Source organism: the organism of the source record quoted next, unplaced genomic scaffold (assembly GCF_019419815.1).
Source record: "Pyrus x bretschneideri cultivar Hongxiangsu unplaced genomic scaffold, Pyrus_bretschneideri_v1 Contig83, whole genome shotgun sequence".
Taxonomy (NCBI): domain Eukaryota; kingdom Viridiplantae; phylum Streptophyta; class Magnoliopsida; order Rosales; family Rosaceae; genus Pyrus; species Pyrus x bretschneideri.
Window position 1 is genome coordinate 51,315 of NW_025999824.1, and position 20,077 is coordinate 71,391.

General features: G+C 37.6%; 1 protein-coding gene across 1 annotated transcript; it reads left to right on the top strand.

Moving 5' to 3' along the window:
* The first annotated feature begins 3,110 nt into the window (after window positions 1-3,110).
* Window positions 3,111-6,983, top strand: LOC103941103. Its single transcript, XM_048576029.1, has 5 exons — window positions 3,111-4,135; window positions 4,214-4,350; window positions 4,440-4,498; window positions 5,373-6,105; window positions 6,279-6,983. The coding sequence occupies exons 1-4, from the start codon at window positions 3,893-3,895 to the stop codon at window positions 5,474-5,476; spliced, it is 543 nt and encodes a 180-aa protein (XP_048431986.1). The 5' UTR covers window positions 3,111-3,892; the 3' UTR covers window positions 5,477-6,105; window positions 6,279-6,983.
* The last annotated feature ends 13,094 nt before the right edge of the window (window positions 6,984-20,077 follow it).

The following is a 20,077-nucleotide window of genomic DNA, read 5'->3' on the forward strand; positions in this document are numbered from 1 at the left end:
TGTCCATGACAATTTCCATGGATGAAAGACGACTGGTGTCATAAATGCCAAGAGCCTTTCATTGTTCGTCGAAGATCCTCTCCATTCGTGCAACCCAAGTTGCCCAGGTTGCAGTGGTCGAAGGCCAGGAACCTTGGGGTCTTGCCAAATCCCACTTCGACCATTCAAACCCTTGCAATAAAGGTGTTAAGCATTGATCCTTGAAAAGTCCAGTGATGGATGGTGGTACTGCATCTTTGAAAAATGGACCAAAGATCTGGTGAGTGGTACTCATATCGCTTTCAAAGCGTATGGTCTTGATTGAGCATCGATCAATAATCTTCTCGCATTTGTTGCATTCCTTAGAGAGCTTAGAAACGAAGGATGCCATTAATGAAGATTCAAAGATTCGTCTGGGTCTGAAGAAGGTTTTTGAGATGTGAGCTTGAGACGTTCTGGTTTTGAAAAAGAAGGAATGGCGAAGGGAGGTTTAAAGTTTCTGAAGGCGTAAAATACGACTGAAGGAAATTCAAGTATTTATAAGCATTTCAAAAGGAAGATCAAACGTTTGATCTTCAAAAGCGTTAGATTTTCAAATTTCAGGGCGAAATCGACCGGGAAAATCCCTAATCATTTTGGATATTTTGGGACTCTCCAAAGATAGGATCAAGGTTTCCCTGGTTCAAGGACGCACGATTGCGTGCTGCGGCGGAATCAATCTATTAATGTGGAAGAGACATTTCGGCTGGCGCATGTTTTCAAGGATCATGATTGAGGGCTGCTAGGTTAATCAAGGAAGTGACACGCGGCAAGACGTGCAGGAGAATTTGGGTCGTGTGATCACACTTCATAAATACGCTCAATGGATGAGACGTGTGAGGCTTTTCGTTATCCCATGGGTATCTCATAGAGTTCGCTTCTTCAAGGTCGAAATCAGCTAAAGATTCTTGGCCAAGGACCTCAGAAGCAGGGGGCAATATTTGGGCCCAAAATAATATTATTGGGCCGAGTGTAGGTTTATGTTCGGCCCAAAGCTGTTTCAAATATACTATGGGCTGCTTGGTGGTCCCGGGCCATTCAGCAAAGCTGGTCGAGTCCTATCACAAGAAGAAGTAGTTCGGATGAGCAAAGGGGTCGAAGAAGTCCTAGTGCAATTTGGATTCTCGACCAACAATGAATATGGCCTCAAAAAGGGGGTGAGTTCAAAGTCATAATAGGGGTAGGATTGGTCGAAGTGCAGTTGGAACAAAACAAGAAGTCCCAATCTAGATATGATTTTGACTCGATCTCAAGGAGGATTTAGTGCTATAAATACAAAACATCATGCAAAAATCGAGGGACCTCCAATTCAACACACAATTGCCCTGCGTAAACCTCTCAAACACCTTGAGATTTTTTTATTTTCTTTTTCCGCCGACACATCTTCAGTTTGGATAAACAGCACTGTGAAGGCAACCGGCGAACACCTTCAATTTGGATAAACAGCATTGTTGCTGTAGAATTAGCTGACCACGAAACACCTTTAGTTTGGATAAACAGCATTGCGTCGAGGCTGATTGGTTATCTATCCAAGTCTCGGCCGAGAAGGGTTTCCAGATCCTTATTGGTAGAGGTCATCTTATTAGCCTTTTTAGCGAAGTAAGGTGCTACGAGTTACAACATTCGGCGCATTAAACGCCGAGTGGTTTTATGATTAGATACTCCCAAGTGAGTTTCAGAGTTCGGCATTCTGAGGGCCAAACCATATTTACCATCATGACACACATTACCTTTAAATACTTGTGTCCATATAGTTTGGTGTCAATTCGACGTGCTTATACTCTCACGAATATAATCACCATGACCGAATCCGACGCCAACGATTCATGAACTTCGCAAAACTAGCAGCCTTGTCTTCAGGCTCGAGAATCCGAAGGTTGAGATTTGTTCCTTCCTCGGCCGCTGTCGTAAGATCAAGAAGTCAGCAGCGCACTCAACGCGACATCAACAAATTTTATTCCTCGGCCGAGCTCGGCCGACGAGTTGGCACGCCCCGCATTCAACCGAAGGACGTAGTTAGCTTATTAGTTACTCGGCCTGCGCGCCACGTAGGCTTTGTAATTTTTAGGGTCAACACCATCTCAGGGAAACAAGTAAGTTCTCCCACTTTAGTGACTGACAGTCCAGCACATTCTAAAGCAGATGCCGTTCCTCCTGTCAAAACAATTTTATATCTACAGTTTTCGAAAACAACCAAATTTAAAGGAATATGGCACTTGCCAGCCACTTAAGCGAAGATAAGTGTTTTCTATTGAAATGAAATTGAAAATATGTTATATAGACTTGTATGTAACTATTGAGAGTGAAAATCTTATACATAACATGACTATTTTCAAGCTGACTAACAGGTAAAAGACAATGATTTACAACAAGAGCTCCCTAATTGAAGGATTTTTTTGCATAAGAAAACAAGGACACATTATGAAGTAATGATCCTTAAAAAACTGCGGCAAATGTAACAAGATTTTAATAAAACAAAGTAGGTTCCTCAAATTAACCCAAATTCTGAAGGCCATTCCCTAGGACAGCAAGATCCTTCTTGTCTGACAATGATATCTGAGCCTGCCTATTACCTGAAACAAAGATTTAATCACATGTATCACAAAAAATAAAGAAGAAAAATAACGAAAGCAAGAGAAACCAAATTCATATAGCACAGACATGCATACATAGGCACTTATACAACCATCAAACTCACACAAATTCTCTCTTGGAAGTATATTTTTTAATAAGATAAATATATTGCATAATTATCTTTTAAAACACAACTTGAATTTTTAAAATGGCTAACTACATTTTTCATATTTTGCACCATGAGGTTTTGTAATTGTTCAATATATATATTTTGTCTCTTTGAACGTCTAAACCTCAACTAGATTGATGAGTTTTTTTTGTCAAAGTGGTGCAATACATTTGCCCCCATAAAGGTCTCACGATTACCATGTCATCAATTTTTAATGAATGATAATCCGACCAAAGAAAAATTGAAACTTCACGACCTATCTTGAATACCACCCCCAACCGTCAAAAGGGCGTGAAATGTAGTTAGCCCTCTGAAAAATCGCACGACGCAACAAAATAATCAAACCGGAGACGGAGCGAGGGGATTGAGAGTCAGGGTTTGTAACTGTAAGGGTCTCCCCAGCCGCTGCCATGACTTTAAGTGTTCTGCAACTTGAGTGCAGCAGATATGAGCTCCTGCCTGAGCAATACTGTATCCCACAAAGAGGGAGACATTGCATATATCCACAAACACACATGAGATAAATAAATGTACACACACACACATAGCAGAAGAAAAGAAATAGAGAAATGTGGTCGGGGGAAACTGAATTTCATAACGTTAAAGAAAAAGATGAGGAGGAAATGGTTCGTATTTGGGCGCTGGAGGATAGCAGGAGAAGATTGGTGTTGGGAATAATACAGGAGGTTGTGGTGGCTGCGGCGTTGGGTGTTGTGGCGGCAGGAGCACCAGCCAGACAGCCAAGCATCTCTCTTTGTAAGAGAGAGAGAGAAGAGAGAGAGAGAGAGTGGGAGTGGTGTGGTGGATGGGTGGCTTTCGGCGATAAACGGCAAAGGCGATACAGATTCTCTCCGGAACTCTTCCAGACCAATCAATATCCACCGTTCTATAATGAGCATGCGGTCAGATATAAAACTGGTTTTTCAAGTAAAACTTCCTAAACGACGCCGTTTTGCTCACCTTTCTCTATCGTCTCACACCTGTTCTGGCTGCTCGCTTGTCTCCCTTTTTGCTGTAGCAACTTCACCGCCCCGCCCACTCTGCCCTCCCACTCCCAGTAGTTCCTCAGTCCCATTCTTCCCAGCGAACCAGAACCTCCTCCTCCTCCTCCATTGAGTATACTGGGGCAAAATGTTTGGTATTTCGTACGGAGAGCTCTTTCTCCTCATCGGCGCCACCGCTACTTTAGTCGGTGCACACAAACTCTCTCTCTCTCGAAAGGTGACCTGGTTTGATGTGTTATGGGTTGCAGGACCAAGGGATTTTCCTAGAATTGCTAGAGGAGCAGGGAGGTTAGCGGGTCGATCAATCAGGTACGTTCATTTAGCTCGAGGCCAATTCGATAATGCCATGCAGCAGTCTCAAGCTCACCAAGTAAGGCACTTTTTCTAATTACTTTAACCATTTATTCCTGAAAACAAAAAGGGATTAATTGTTTAGTTAATATATTAGGTTCATAAAGAACTTCAAGATGCATTGGCACAACTGGAGTCGATTCGTTACGAAGTTCGAAGTATGTCACTTATGAATCCGGGTCCTATGACTCGAAAGCTGATGGATAATCCTCAATTCCTGACTCCTCCTGAGTAATGGTATTATGCTTAGCACCCATACATTGTTTCCAAGTTATGTTATGAGTCTCTCATGAGTATTGTTTTATATGTTTTCTTGTTAGGAGCCGGCATTTCTCTAGAGAAGGCGAAGGAGGACGTGAAGTCAATAAATTCCGTAATGAAGGTTTGAATAATGCACAATTCAGTTTCTTTTTATAAAATGGCCCACTTTGCATCAGCTTGAAGTCCTTGTATATGTGTTTTTACGGGATAATACTTTCGGAACCCCCGACTCACCTAACTTTCATAGTCAAGCAACTGCATATGCAAATTTGGCCAAATCTGATGCTGTGAAGATTCACTCTTCGAACAGCAGTGCAGAGAAATAGAACCTTAATGATGAAAGTGGTCTTTTCATTCTTCTCCCACTTTCAGCTGAAAGCACTGGGATGATACCAAATCGCAAGGGTAATAGTCTACTAGGTAGAAGTTAACGATGCTATCATTATTTTGCGGCCATACTTTAAATTTTCTTATGTAAAGACTTACTCGTCTGTATTCCCAGATTGTCTTGAGTTATAGTGGTCAGATCATCAGTTTGTGCGTGGCACACATATTCTTGATTTATATCAATGGTTGTCTTTACTAGTCATTTATTATCTATACCTTGTGTGGTTATTCAACAAAGGCGTTTGCTCATGGTTTTAGACGAGTTGTGTATGGCTCCCCATATCAAATTGATTTTCAAGTGCCGGTGGTTGTATCTGTGTTGTTGAGGCCCCACTTGGTGCCGGTGGGCTATTGGTTTAAACACGTCATATGAATACACATGAAAATTTCCTTGAATTCAATTCTTGATTGCATAGTATGAAAAATCTTGCTACTTTTCTTTCTATAAGCCTTTCTTTGACCCGCACACGCAATATTTACACTTGTTTTATTGTATAACTGAACACGCCTTAGATTTTCCTGAGAATTTGCAAATAGTTCTGCTTTTCATCTTCGATGTAGATGTCCAATTGAATAACCAGTGGTTGTGGTGACTGATAACATTAAAGGATCAGACCTTGTGTTGGAAGCAGTAGTTGAAGCAGAGGTAGCGTGTAACGCCAAGGAGTTCTTTTCACAACCTGAAAATCAAATACAGGGAACTGAAAAGTGAAAAGGTGATGATACTTTAAAAAAAATCTTCATCACTTCGTTTATGTAGGGGTAAGGAGGGTCTGAGTTTGGTTTTTCTTTTTATTTGTATTAACAGATTTCTAGGTTTGTTTGGATTGTTGAATTGATGGTTGAACTGAATTGGGATTTGGCTCATTTATTGTATTTAAGTTACTGAATCAGGAATAACCACTTAGAGAGACAATAGTCGATATAATTGCTTTTTGGGTTTTGTTTGGATTGTTGTATTGATCATACACTGAATTGGTTTTGGTTTGGTTCAATCTTGTTCCCATATTGAATTTACTAAGCAAAGCACAATCATTGAGAAGGGACAAGAATATATGTAATTGCTTTGTGGATTTGTTTGGATTTATGTTTAATTGAAGTGGACTGATGATGAATTGAATTGGGTTTTGTTGGATTGGTGAGGAGCAGACTCTGAATGGAGGGGTACGAGAAAAGGTTGAACTGGCCAAGAAATTTTATCAGCTTTGGGGATAAAAAGAAGAGATATGAGGTGACCCTGCATATCTGAGAGTTGCTGTTGAGGGTAGCTTGAATAGCCTTAGTGTTGATTCTATTGGTCTCTAGCTTTGGATTGACATCCGTGTCCCCAGTGAAGGCACGGTATGTTTCTTGAGTTTTAATCTACTTTTGTTCAGGAGTTGAATTCTATTAGGTTAATAACGTCATATTGATATAGTTTCCATTAAATTGAGAAAACAAGAGACATGTATGTTTTTTAAGAATTATACTTGAGCAGATACAATTAATATCACTGCATGCGTTTGCTTTTGCAGAAATTTAGATATGACCAGAAAAGAGCATTCTTTTGCTGGAACTTGAGATAGTCTAGAGTCCAGAACTTTCAACGTTTTGAATCCCGAATTAACCAAGGGGCTTAACAGCCCACCGTCATCTAGATTCAAAGTCAAGGTGTTGTTCGGATATTGATCGTAGCAAGCATCTCTTCCTTCATTGGATGGGTTCAGGCTTGCTTGTCTCGCTCTCATATTGGAAGGCTAGGTTTGGAACCCTCTAGGAACTGAGTCGCCAGAAAGATCTCTTCTGTGTTCTTAGTGAACCAACATGATTGACTGCTAGGTTCTATTATCCCTCTTTAGCTAAGTGCATATTCTTATATCCAAATTAGTCAGTTTATGTAAGTAGCACAATTAACTTGTAGGCAGCAGCTGTGCCACTGTACTTGCAAGACTGTTCCTCTCTCTCTCTCTCTCTCTCGTTTGAGCACTTGGCATGCATGCATCATGATTCCCTTATTTTTAGCGGTACTTGTCATTTTGGTAAAGTCATTTTAGTCTTGATGCTTAAACATTATGTGGTAATTGGTTGCTGTATGAACCCAGGTACCAAGCTGAAAACCTAGAGCATAATAAAACGTTATTCGAGCGGATTAGTTGATGTTGCGGCAAGGAAAGGGTGCACCCAATAATCCCCATCTCAACTAGCACTAGCCTGGGTTCATCACCGACGGAATGATGAGTGTCCTATACCCGGAATCACCGAGATTGAGACCGCAAATATTTTGTATTCAAATTTCATCATGTTGTAGGAGTACCAAAATCTTTAGCTCTTTTTCACTTAAGAGATTAATTGTTTTGACTGTGGTTTTTAAGTGTGTTATTAAACCCAATTTTATGCAAATTTCATAGTTTCAATCAAGATTAATTGCCATTACATCATTCCAAATTTCTAGTAAATAGGCTTGCGACAACACTTTTTTAAAAATATTTTTGGAACCAATCCTTAGTAAATAGGCAAATGTATCTCGGAAAACAATTGAAGTACATGAAGCATATAATTGGTGCTTCTTGTAAGAAGCACTTTAAGTACTTTTCGAACTTAAAAACATTTTTTTCTAAAAGCAATTTCAGTCATTTGCAAAGCACTTCCAAAAGAGAGTTAACGAATGATTAGATTAATATTATTATAATAGGGTTGGTTTGATTTATTTCGTTTTAAGTTCTAAGTTTTTATTAAATATAAACAATGTTGCAAGCTGCTGCATCATCAAGACTAACAACATAATGCCACTTGAAAACATTAAAACACGTAACCTAAATGTAATTATATGCATCATATTCAAATAGAACAAAACGTAAATGATATAACGGCAATATAAGCGTCACAAAATAATTATACGACGCTATCTTGGAAAACTAAAATATAAATACGACTCGTAATAAAGTGACACTGGGCGAATACTGGTCCTATTCCTTTGACTGGGCATCCAATAAGATTGATAAATATACTGATACAAAGAACTTTAGTAACATGCGTCGTTGAACATGTTTGGTGTGTTGGATAAAATATATGCATTTTGCATGGGAGATGTTCCACACATATCGCATGTGATCGAAATTCTTTGCATTATATTCCAGTCTTCCTCAACCTCCTCTACCTCTATTACTCAACACTAACTAGTACACAACAAATATTCCATGATCTATCAGCAAGAGCCTAGAGGATTAATGTAAAGCTAATTGTGTACAAAATTAATTGCTAACGGTAAAATTCTTTTTGCCTTTTGTTCTTTTTAGTTTCGGTCCCGAGATGTCGGAGAAAACCGAAATAGGAATTTATCTATTCCCAAGTTGAAGGAGAATTGGCTGTAGCTTAGCTTGGTTGTAGCTTAGCTACAGTCATGAAATGGCCCTTCGATATTACCATATTTACAATAATGCTAGCCAAGTGGGTCTGAAATTTCTGATTTTGTTTCCTTCAGCCAAGACAAACTCTCTCCTTCAATCTCTCTCATTTGGTTCGAAACACCTTTTTTCTCTTCTCGTTTTTCTCATAAGTCCTATTTGGGCAGGAATAATTAAGGCCCAGACATTCAAAGCTATTGGAGCCATCGGTATTTGATTTTGGCAAAAGCATTATTTAAACAGTATGATGTAGCAGCGACTAGGCGGCAAACCTACAATGATCATGCTTGGGGGAATTTTGCAGAGAAGGTTTTGCAAGAAAATGTGGTTTTCAATGGCAAAACTTGTAAATAAAAGAAGATAAAGTGTGAACTCACCCCTTGCCGAAGACAGTCACATCAACCACTTGACAGAGAATGAGATTAAGCCAAAAAAGGGAGGGTAATCTAAGTGAAAAAGAACTTTATAAAAGCAATTGGGGAATTAGTAGGAAATGACACTCAACTCAACAAAAGAACTCTCAGCAAACACTCTTAAAAGCTCTATCACTTTCTCTATATTCCTTTAGTAGTCAAGTCATCCCTTCATAGCTAATAGCTTTGCTACACTCTTTGTTGTATTATTGATTTCAAGTTGTATTCACATAGTATTTATCATTTTGTAAGCCAATTCATACTTTGTTGCCTTTAAGAAAGGTGCATGACACGCCACAGGTTTTGTCCGACAAGGTTGAAACTTTGCCCGAACTTCAATATTTGTTTTTTGTCGTACTAAATACTGTTTTCTTAACACTTTGCCTTGTTATTTAAGTTGGTTTTCAATGGTTTCTAATAGTCTATCTTTCTAAGTTATCATTTATCTCTTTGCACTAATTACTTTGTTTTTTCCTTCCTACGCAAGTAATCCTTATAAACAGTTATTTTTAATGAACTTGAGCATGATTATTGGCATATAATGCAAATCAAAAGTACTTGATCAAAAGGCATAGAAAAGAACCTTTTTATGAATTTAACCCATCCACCTTTGAAATAAGAAGTTGCAAGTAACGTGTGGTGCAAGAATCCAACATAGTTCTGTTTAATAAATCACATCTGTCAAAGATTCAGAAAGATGAACGATTCAAATTATTGATATTATGTTCAAATTTTTACAGTTAATGAAAATATTGCTTAGAGTTTATAAAGTCTTTAGAAACTATATAATATCAACTCATATTTCGATTAACCGTAAAAATCAGAATGTAATATCAATGATCTGAACCGTTCATTTGTTTGCATCCGCCAAAAGATTGTGTTTTCAAAAAAGAAGTCTAAAAAATGAAATTGGGTGAGAAGAATAGAGCATAAACAACAATCAATGGTTGAATATGAATCTAGGATTTATGAATTACAGTTTCGAATTTTGGATTTGCCCCCTTCACAAAAGCTGTAAAGCTTGCCATTACGAGTAATTATATATATATTTACATTTTTTGCACTTCTACATCAATTTATTAAGTTTGCACTCAAATAAAATTCACTATTCATGAGGGTTTCGAGGGTTTAAAAAATCCAAATGACAATGTAACGATCGTCTAAGCATAGATGCTGCAATCACGAGCGTTTATATATCCTTTCACATTTTTCACAATTGTACATTAATTATTATGAATTTTTATTTATTTTGAACTCCCCTAAAAACATTATTCATGATGGTTTGTAGGGTTTTAAAAGTTCAAACGATAATGTACCCATCATTAAAGCAAAGAGGATGCGATCATGAGCGTTATACATATTTTTTCACATTTTTCACACTTGTAAATTAATTATTATGATTTTTTTAGTATGTTTTGGTATTTTAAATTGCTTTGGTATTTTTAATGTGCATTCTAAGAAACTAGTTTCAATGATCCAACCATCAAACTTGCTTGTATATACTCCGAAATCGCATTCATAATAAAATCGCAAAAAAAGAAAACATTCAAAGATTAGGTAATAGACGAAATTTTTCGACAGTTATAAATGAAAATTCTGGATTTAACAGTTATTTTAGCTCCAATTTTGATGTTTTTTAGAACTACACTCCTTGGCCCTATAAGAATACAATGAACTAATTCGATATTCAATTTGAAACATTTACACTAGTGGATACTTAATCAATTTAAAATACGTAGTTATTTTTTACGACCCCTAGTTCCTCTAGCAAATACACAATCACTTCCAACAACAACTAATCACCCTCGAAAATAGAGAAATTACTACCGACAACCACTTATTGCTCTCGGAAATAAACAATTACTTCTGACAATTTAAACGTGCCCTCGAAAAAATATAACTATTACCGATAGATACAAGTTTCGTCGTAAATAAATGTGGCGCCAAAATTTCCCTAAAAAAAAAAGCTATTTTCGACGGCGATGTAACCCTTTTCCGAGGGAATTTTGGGTGTTGAAAATAGTAAACCTCTTGTCAACATATTTTCGATGGAGCATAATTTTTGGTTGGAAATAGCGTTTTTTTACCAAGGGTATTTGTTGGCCCTCGGCAAAAGTTGGTCGCAAATGACCATCTTTTTTGTAGTGTTCAAAGCATAATGGTCAAATACATTCACTATGCAAGGGACTTCAAAACACATCTTCTACACGTGACAAATACATGCATACAACGTGCCTTGAAGTGGGGGCATTTGTAGACATTGAAATTTTGATGAAATAAATGTTCACCAACGCATTAAACTTTGACATGCCAGGGCATGAGCCACGTGTCACACAAATTGTACACATGGTGTGTGACTCAACAAAACCAGATAAGTCATCAAGGATATATGTCAAAAATTGGTGGAAATTAATATTTGATTTAATTTAGATTAAACAAAATAATTAATTTAAATTAAAGCAAATAGAAATGCCAAATTGGGCAAGATTGATTATTTGATTTTATTTAAATTAAATAATTGATTTATTGATTGATTGATGGAAATAAATCACGAACCAAGCCACAAATCAACTACAAGTCCATCTGTAGGTAAAGCTCGGAAAGTCTATAAATACAAGGACCCAAGGCAAAAGAAAGGATCCAAAAAATCATTCCTGCCCAGACGCTGCCAAAGCTCAAGCACCCAAATCCTCAAACAATCAGAAGAATTCAAAAAGCTCTCTGTGTTCTTCACCAAATATTTGAAGAACCACCAAACACCCCTACACGTGTCGATTCCTCCATTGCCAAGATCCAAAACCTTGCGGCATCAGTTCATCCAAGATCAAGTCATTGGGACATTAAATCAACAACACTACACACCTTACATTTTGAAGTTCGAATAAGAGGATCAAGTTGTAAAGAGATTATAACCCTAAATTTACATTAATACAAATATTTCTTTGTACGTGTGCTCTCTTGTTATTTGCTACAGGATTTTCGTCTTTACAGTTGGGTTTGTCCTAACTATTAAAGAAAATTATTAGATGGTTTTTTTTGTTAAGATTCAAAATTTTGAACCATTTTCATTAGCTTTCCTTGAAATCATATGATTAAATGTAAAGGTACTAGCCGTGTCAACACATGCCTTTCCTCCGAATGTTGGATCAATCCATCAATCTAATTACCATCTTTATCATTCCATCATTCTCTTCGGATTGTGACTCACCATTGCCTTTTCATTGTCTTTTTCAAATGATCACAAAGATCCAATTGCCACATATTGGGTAAATTACACAAAATTACCTCAACTATAGTTTGAATTATAATCTCATACCTCATGTTTTAAACATTGCAATGTCATACCTCAACTTATGAATTTGTTACAATGTTAGACCTCCGTTAATTTTTCTGTCAATTTAACTATTAAATGCTGACGTGGCAGGAGGGGGTCCAACTGAAATAAAAAAAATAATTCATTATTAATAAATTATTTATTTTTATTTAACCATTAAATTAATTAATGTAACCATTAAAATTAATTAAAAAAACCTTTGGAGGAGGACACAAACAACACATCTCTTCTTTGAGGAAGACCAATCTTTCTTGCCCTCCCCACTGCAGCTTGCGCCGCCTCTCCTTAATCAAACAACACACATTCCACAGTATCGTCACCGCGTGCTTCGTCGCCGCACTCGACACTTTCAGCAGCCTCTACATGATTCCCGACACGCACTTACCATCCTTGCATATCTTCCCCCACCCTCCTTCACTGTCGACACCATTTCCAGCACCTTTAACCACTGTTCTAAAAATCCCTGCCTAGCGCCGCCTAGGTGCTAGGTAGCTGGCCACTACCCCAATTAATGCTTAGGCGTTTGAAAATTAAGAAAGGACACCTAGACCGACTAGACACCCGCCTAACTTGCCCAAACACGCCTAAGCACCTACCTAGATTGCAACTTACTTAAACAGAAAATAGATAACTTTCATTTTCCATTTTATTTTTTACAATAAATTATTAGGGACTTGTTGTATACTTAAATGAACATACATTATATGCTTGTTCCCCGTGTTTTCATTATGTTTCAATACTTCATAATATGTGTGTGTGTGTGTATATATATATATATATATATCATTCTACTTTGTAGTTTATGATGAAATTATATATATTTTAAGTATAAACAAACACTTATATACACGAAATATAATAAATTTACTTAAATCCGCCTAATCCGCCTAGGTGTTCGCCTAGGCCCTGCCCTGCCGCCTAGGCGCTAGGCACCAGCATGCCGCTCGACTAACGCCTAACATCTTTTAGAACCTTGCCTTTATCGCTTCATCCACCATCGCCATCGTGGAATTTGGGTCCCACGGTAACTTGGATAGCAGCTTAACTGCTCCTAAATGTTTAACTCTAACCTTCATTCTCTTCAAGGTCAACAGGGTAATCAAGCAAGAGAAACTCGCTTCAATGTCCGTTGGGTCCTCACCGAAATGGATGGTTTGTCCAAGTCCTCCTTTGTGGCATTAGTAATCCCCAAGAAAGATTGGTCTCATCCCTAATCAACACCGTTTTGACCTGGTCCAACTTCAATAAACACACCGGTTCAATCAACCCGGGGAGAACTTCATTATGAATAAGATTTTGCAATATGGGTTTTCTTTTAAGCTTGTAAAAAAATGGGAAGAGAGAAGCAAGGAGAGAGGAAGATGGAGTGAGGTGAGGACAAAGAAGACCTCGTTTTGAGGAGGAGAATTTTTTTTATTAATTTTAATCGTTAAATGAAAAATTAATAATTTATTATTAATTAAAATAATATTTTACTTCAATTGGGCTCCGCTCCTACCACATCATCATTTAACAGCTAAATTAACAGAAAATATAACAGAGGTTTGACATTGTAACAACTTCACAAAATTGAGGTATGACATTGTAATGTTTAAAACATGAGATATGAAACTGTGGTTCGATCCATAGTTAAATAGTTTTGTGTAATTTACCCCCACATATTTTATAACTTAACCATCATACACCTCATTAAATACGTATAGGCATGGTTCTTCAATTTCAAATCACCACACGTGTTTGAGATAATTATTAGTCATTACACAACCCAAAGTTGTAGGAATGACACATCATCATAAGTACATTCACGTGTAGGATTGAGATTGGTATATTTTTCATCATTGCATCTCTTTTTGCATTGGTAGGATAAAGTCACATCCGAATTCATTCACTTTAGAGATGCTATCAAGTAAATTGTTTGATTCAATCGTCTCTTTCTAGATTGGGCCATATAGGCCTTCAACTTTTCCTCTCATATGTGTAACAACATACTAGTCTAGGGCTATAGAGAGACCAGGAATAGTCTTGAGTTTTTTGGAGCTTAGGGCGAACGTTTAAAATGTCTTTTTTTAGATACACGAGTATATAGTTAAAAATAAATATTTAAAGAGCGCTAAAACTTAGTCAAGGCTGGGAGGCTAGATCCTCATGCCCATATTATTTTACTTGAAGAAAAAACATATAATAAGGAAACATAGTACTTAAAGGCCGACGATCAAAAGCAAAATTATCTTGCATTTTTTTTTTAAGAAAATAACTTGAACTGATCATTTCCATGTTGATTAACTTTAAGCTAAATGTTAAACCAGCATATTGTCGAGCTTTATGATCACACCGTTAAGGAATATTTTCTTAATCACGTTCCTATTGTTCATAAAATTGAAAGTCCCACCTTTTCACTTTTAACAGAATCAAGCTAATGAGATAATGAAGATTACATTAATAAAAGATTACTAAAATGAAAGTCCCACCTTTTCACCTTTCCAGTCTAACTTAATAAAGGATTACATTCTTAATCCAATAATGATTTACAAAAACAAAGACAAAAAAATGAATTTTTTAAATTACCAACTTAATCCAAATGATAATTGCACTCATAGTTTTGATTTGTCAACTTAAAAGAAAACCAATCTGAAGAAACCCAATCTCCCTCGCAAGCATCTGAACCCTGGCAGTTTCTCTGCGCTACCAATACAAATAAGGATACTGCGGCGGCGGCGTAGTGGTGACAGTGACGGCACAGAAGCACAACAATCAGAAGGAGCTGCCATTCCAAATAGTAACCAAAATCCAGTTGCTAAATCACCTAAAACTTAGAGCCCAAATAAAGAAAACGACATCGGAGATTACAGAGAGAAAAGCAGTAGCAGTAAATTGGCTGATAGAATCGCTGCAGTTGCAGCCATTAGTAGCTTAAAAAAAAGCTCATCAATCAAATACACTCAGCAGAAAAGCACTTATGGACGGGCAAAGCAAATGATAGTAGGCGTAGAAATGAAACGGTAGAAAGTGGGTGCAAACAAAGACGGGATTAATGGGAGAAGAGTAAAGTAATTAGGGTATTAAAGACCGAAGTGAAGGTCAGTGGTCATTAGAGTTTACGGAGCGTTGAATATGCGGGGAACACTGTAGCAAATTTTTTTTTTTTTCTTTTGTCTATATGTGTTCAAAAAAATTTGGTGCCCCCATTAGTTTTGGGCCCTGGACAAAAACCCTGTTAGCACTAGGGCAAGACCGGCCCTGAGAGAGATACAGTTCGACCGAAGCCTACAATAGATAATCAAATATGATATGGTCCCCCATTACGAATTAACTAAGCAGAACCACTGCTAAGACCACTGATAGGCGGTAATCACCCCATGCGGATTAACCAGGCGTAATCACCCCTAAATTACATATACCTATACCTAGGTAATGAGGATCGCCCAATGCGGATTAACCAGATGCGATCCTAGGGTTGCCCAATGTGGATAAATTAGGTTTAACCTTGAAACAGTATGGTCCCCAATGTAGATTAAACAGGCAGGACCATTGATGTACTACTGCTACATGGTGCAAATTTTGATTCGATGCCACATCACCCCATGATACTGGGTTAGCGGTCCTTCGCTAGCCCTCACAGTTCACAATCCCTTGAACTATAACATAGATATTTTTTCGATCATACTATAAGGTAAACATAATATAGCACACACATTTCCATAAAATATTTTGTAAATTCAAGTTATATCAACATAGTATATAACAAGGAAGTTTCATGGGTAATAACTATGTCACATAATATTAATATCACTCGCTTGAGTCCTTCACATTTCTAGATCTATCGACACCGCTAAAAAAACCTAATAGATTACACAAAACCCCACTTAGGAAACTTAGTAAGACTGACACGTAAACCAAAACCAAGCGCCACTTGCATGTAATTTGAGACGCACGACAATCAGGAACAACATGTCATTGTGATGAGCGCAGGTTGACTAAAAAGCCAACCATCGCATTAGAATAATTCAAGCCACGTTGACTAAAAAGTCAACCGTCGGTCAAAATAGGCCCCACTAAGACCTACTCCAACCCTTGGAGTAAAACTCAAATTTTAAGTTCTAAATATATCCCAATTTACTCCAACCCTTATAGCAACTCCAACGTTGCAAAGGCCCCCTAGGGCAAGTCACTATTGAATAGCCTCCAATGAACAGTAACTGCATTTTGCATCTCTACCCCTACATTGAATAGTCATGGCAATAGGCAACAAAATATTAGTATTTTTTATTTTATAAAATAATAAAAATAATTTTATTTGTAATTTCGGATAAGATTTTTAATCGTTCTCCTTGCGTCACGTGTCATTATCTGAAAAGATAATTTTTGGTGATGGATTTCGATAAGATATTTATCCAATATCGTCGTGCCACGTGTCATTACCTTTTCAGAATCGTGGAGGATAGATTTCAATAAGATATTTATCCCATGCCAATGAGCCACGTGTCGTTACCTTTTCATAATCGTGGAGGATAGATTTCAATAAGATATTTATCCAATGCCAATGAGACACGACAGATTTCCGATAAGATTTTTAATCAATCATGGGGCACCACGTGTCACAATCTATTTACAATCTTTGAGGATAGATTTCGATTAGATTTTTAACGAATGATGGCATGCCTCGTGGCATTATCTACAATCTAATCATTTCTTTTTCCTCCATATAACCCACCATCCACCCTAAGAAATCACACACCAAAATCAAAATCTCTATCATTATTCATAGTTTCTGCTTCCTTCTTACAATGTCTTCTTCAAGGATGTTGTGGGAAATCGATGAGCAAGAGAAAAAATTGTTTAAGCAAGGGGAAGAAATGTTCAATCTCCAGGTGGGCGAAAATGTGATGGAAGAGGATGAGGAGCGTAGAATGAGAGATGACGAAGCAAGAAGCCAAAGAGCCTCACATTATCGTCGAGTCATCCAAACTGTGGCTCAGATCTCCAGGCTCAGCCGTTCTGCAAACCTTGATAGAAACCGGCAACGACGAGGTACACATCTCTTGGATGATTATTTTGTCCGTAACAATGCATTCCCTGATACGTACTTTAAACGTCATTTTAGAATGGAATGACATTTGTTCAACAAATCATGATTGCTATTTGCAACCATGATTCTTACTTTGTGCAAATGAATGATGCTTTTGGTGTTATGGGTTTCCTTCTTGAGCAAAAAATTATTGCTACCTTGTGGATGCTTGCATATGGAGCATCTGCAGACCAAGTGGATGAGATAGCAAGGATGGGGAAATCAACCATTCTTGAGTCCCTAATGAGGTTTTGCTCCACAATCGAATATATCTACACCGCAGAGTACCTCCGGAGACTTACTGAGATGGACTTGCAAAGGTTTCTGAAGAAGGCCGAGATGTGAAGTTTTCCTGGGATGATTGGAAGCATCGACTATATACACTGAACCTGGAAAAACTGTCCAAGTGCATGGCAAAGAGCTTATGAGGACAGAAAATGAGCAAAAAGTATCATTTTGGAGACGGTGGCATCATTTGATACATAGATTTAGCACAATTTTTCCGGTGTTCTGGGGACTTAAAATGACCTCAATGTCCTTGCTCAATCCCCAGTGTTCAACGATGTCCTGCAAGGAAAAGCATCAAGAGTCATGTACTGCGTCAATAGATGTAAATACCACGGGCCATACTACCTAGCAAACGGCATTTACCAAAGGTGATCATCGTTTGTCAAAATAGTGCCACGTCCGTGAAGTGCAAATGAAAAACACTTTGCAAGCTATCAAGAGGGGTGTAGGAAAGATGTGGAGCGTTGCTTTGATATCCTTCAAGCTCGTTGGGCGATTGTCAGGGGTGCTGCCATAATATTTGATTTAGAGTCGCTTTGATCCATCATGATGACGTGCATCATTCTTCGCAACATGATTGTGGAAGATGAGTACAATTATGATGCCGTTGATGAATATGAGCCAAACACGATGAACAATTCTAGAACACAAATATATTGTGCTCATGACGCCATCGAAGAACTCGTGCAACATGAGCCATTACAAAGGGATGGACATTACAATGAAAGGCTCATTCAACGATATACTGCACTTCAGGACCCATATATGCACAATGCCGGGTCATTTGACTTGATAGAGCACCAGTGGGAATTGAAACAAGCTGAAGAAACTTAAGTTCATTTAGTGAGATTTTTTTTATTTGGTGTGTTTGTAATTTTATTTGGTATCTCACGATCTTGTTGAGCCCTTCTTTCTTCTTTTAGTTCTTCCCTTTCTTGCCTAAGTAGCTCTCTTTCTCTCTCATTATCCTGAAATAATCTCTCAGTAGCTGCAGCTTTTGCCTCATCTCTAGCCTTATCAGCCTCAAATTTAATCATTTCCCGCGCCAAAGTCAACTCACCTTGGCGAGCAAATTCTTCCATATATTTTCCATAATCATTTTTGGAAGCACTCCCTTTTCTTTTTGAAGCCTTCTTACCTAGATGTCTAATTGGATATCGGGTCGACCCCGACGCTTGTTCAGGGGGCGTTTCCGGCACTTCTTCTGTTTCGGTTTCATGAACATACAAGTCATGAACGGTCGTAGAGTGTAGATAGGTGCTGCTTATGACAACATCTGGACCGATAGGCACAACTTAAATTTAGGACAATTTTTGACAATATTCCAACGTTCACACCGGGTGAATGATTTATTTTTGGTTTTGGCATTATACCAAGCTTGTGCTTGAAGTGTCTACACAATGCAGGAGAAGAAATAATTATAATCAAAGTAGCTAATCTAAATTTGGGTATAGTATAAACAAATAAATACTATATTGTTGTTACCTGATTTGCTAAATTTTCCCCACTTCAAAGATTAGAACTAGTTTGTGCCAAGGCGTCTCTCAAAAAACTAAACGATTGGCTGAGTATTCTCCAATGACTGGATATTGATTCTTTGGTTCTTTTCCCACCAATTTTCTCAAGATAATTGGTATGAATAAGACTCCATATTTCTCGCAACTGCATCTCATTACCCGTAATCGGATCATTAGTAACTTCAACCCAGCTAGAACACAACGTAATATCTTCAATAAGCGTCCAATTCATACCTGCATCATTAGTCATTTTGTTCAAAACCAATTGGATTGAAACTTTGAGAGAAAGATTGGAATATGGTTGAAAGTATTTGAGAAAATATGAAATTGTGGTTGAAACTTTGAGAAAATATGAAATTATGGTTGAAACTTTGAGAAAATATGGTTGCAAGTATTTGAGAGAAATATTGGAATAAGGTAGAAGATAATGAGAAGGTATTTATAGAAAAGTAAAATCAATTTTTTTAAAATTTAAAAAGAATCAGATTTTTTATTAATTTTTAATATGTTTTATTAACTTAATTAATTTCTGCCGTTGGATTTAAAAAAATTTGAAATCGAACCCTCCAGATTGTGCCACGTGGCATAATGGTAACATTTCAAAATTTTTAAATGTGATTTTTTTTTAATTTATAAAGGCGAATAACGTGGACCGTTGATCTCAAATCCAATGGCTAATATTTAGGAAGGTTTCAAATTTTTTTTACCATTAGAAATCCAACAGTCTAGAACAAGTGAACGTTGAAATCCAACGGACTAGAAAAAGCCACGTGGCCACCAACAGTAACATTCTGTCGTCTGCACCACAGGCCCCAGGCTTCTGAAATGTTGTCAGGATGCGCCCCCATGCGCACGTGTTGTGCACGCGTCTAACGCAAAAATAATAAAAAGGTCGCTGACGCCACCCTGACGCCAGCGTTGCATCATCTGGCCCTTGGGCTCCTTGGCCACCAATTCACGTCGAGCCTCTCACTCGAGCCCTCTCCCTCCCCAATCGCCTGCATGGGCTGGCAGTTGTTGCCGGGGCGTGTGGTTCTTCAAAGTAGCCTATCCATCAGGCTCCAACGTACGATGGAGCTGCTCTTAGGCCAAATATGAGTTTTGACCCAAAACTCATTTTTTAGGCAAATTTAGGTCAGAATACCCCCTATATATGTGTAATTTTTTTAGTTTTATATTTATAAATCCATTGAATCAAACAGCTAAGATCTAATATGATTAAATTCACTTGTAAAATAAAATAAAATCTAACGATTCAAATTTAAATCCAATGACTAAAATATTTTTTTTTTCATGTGTTTCATATTCTTTCA

Excerpts from the sequence above, each read along its gene's own strand:
- LOC103941103 (XM_048576029.1), top strand. The coding sequence starts at position 3,893 with ATGTTTGGTATTTCGTACGGAGAGCTCTTTCTCCTCATCGGCGCCACC. Across the intron at positions 4,136-4,213 it reads AGCAGTCTCAAGCTCACCAA|GTTCATAAAGAACTTCAAGA; the intron begins GTAAGGCACTTT and ends TTAATATATTAG. Across the intron at positions 4,499-5,372 it reads CAATAAATTCCGTAATGAAG|GATCAGACCTTGTGTTGGAA; the intron begins GTTTGAATAATG and ends ATAACATTAAAG.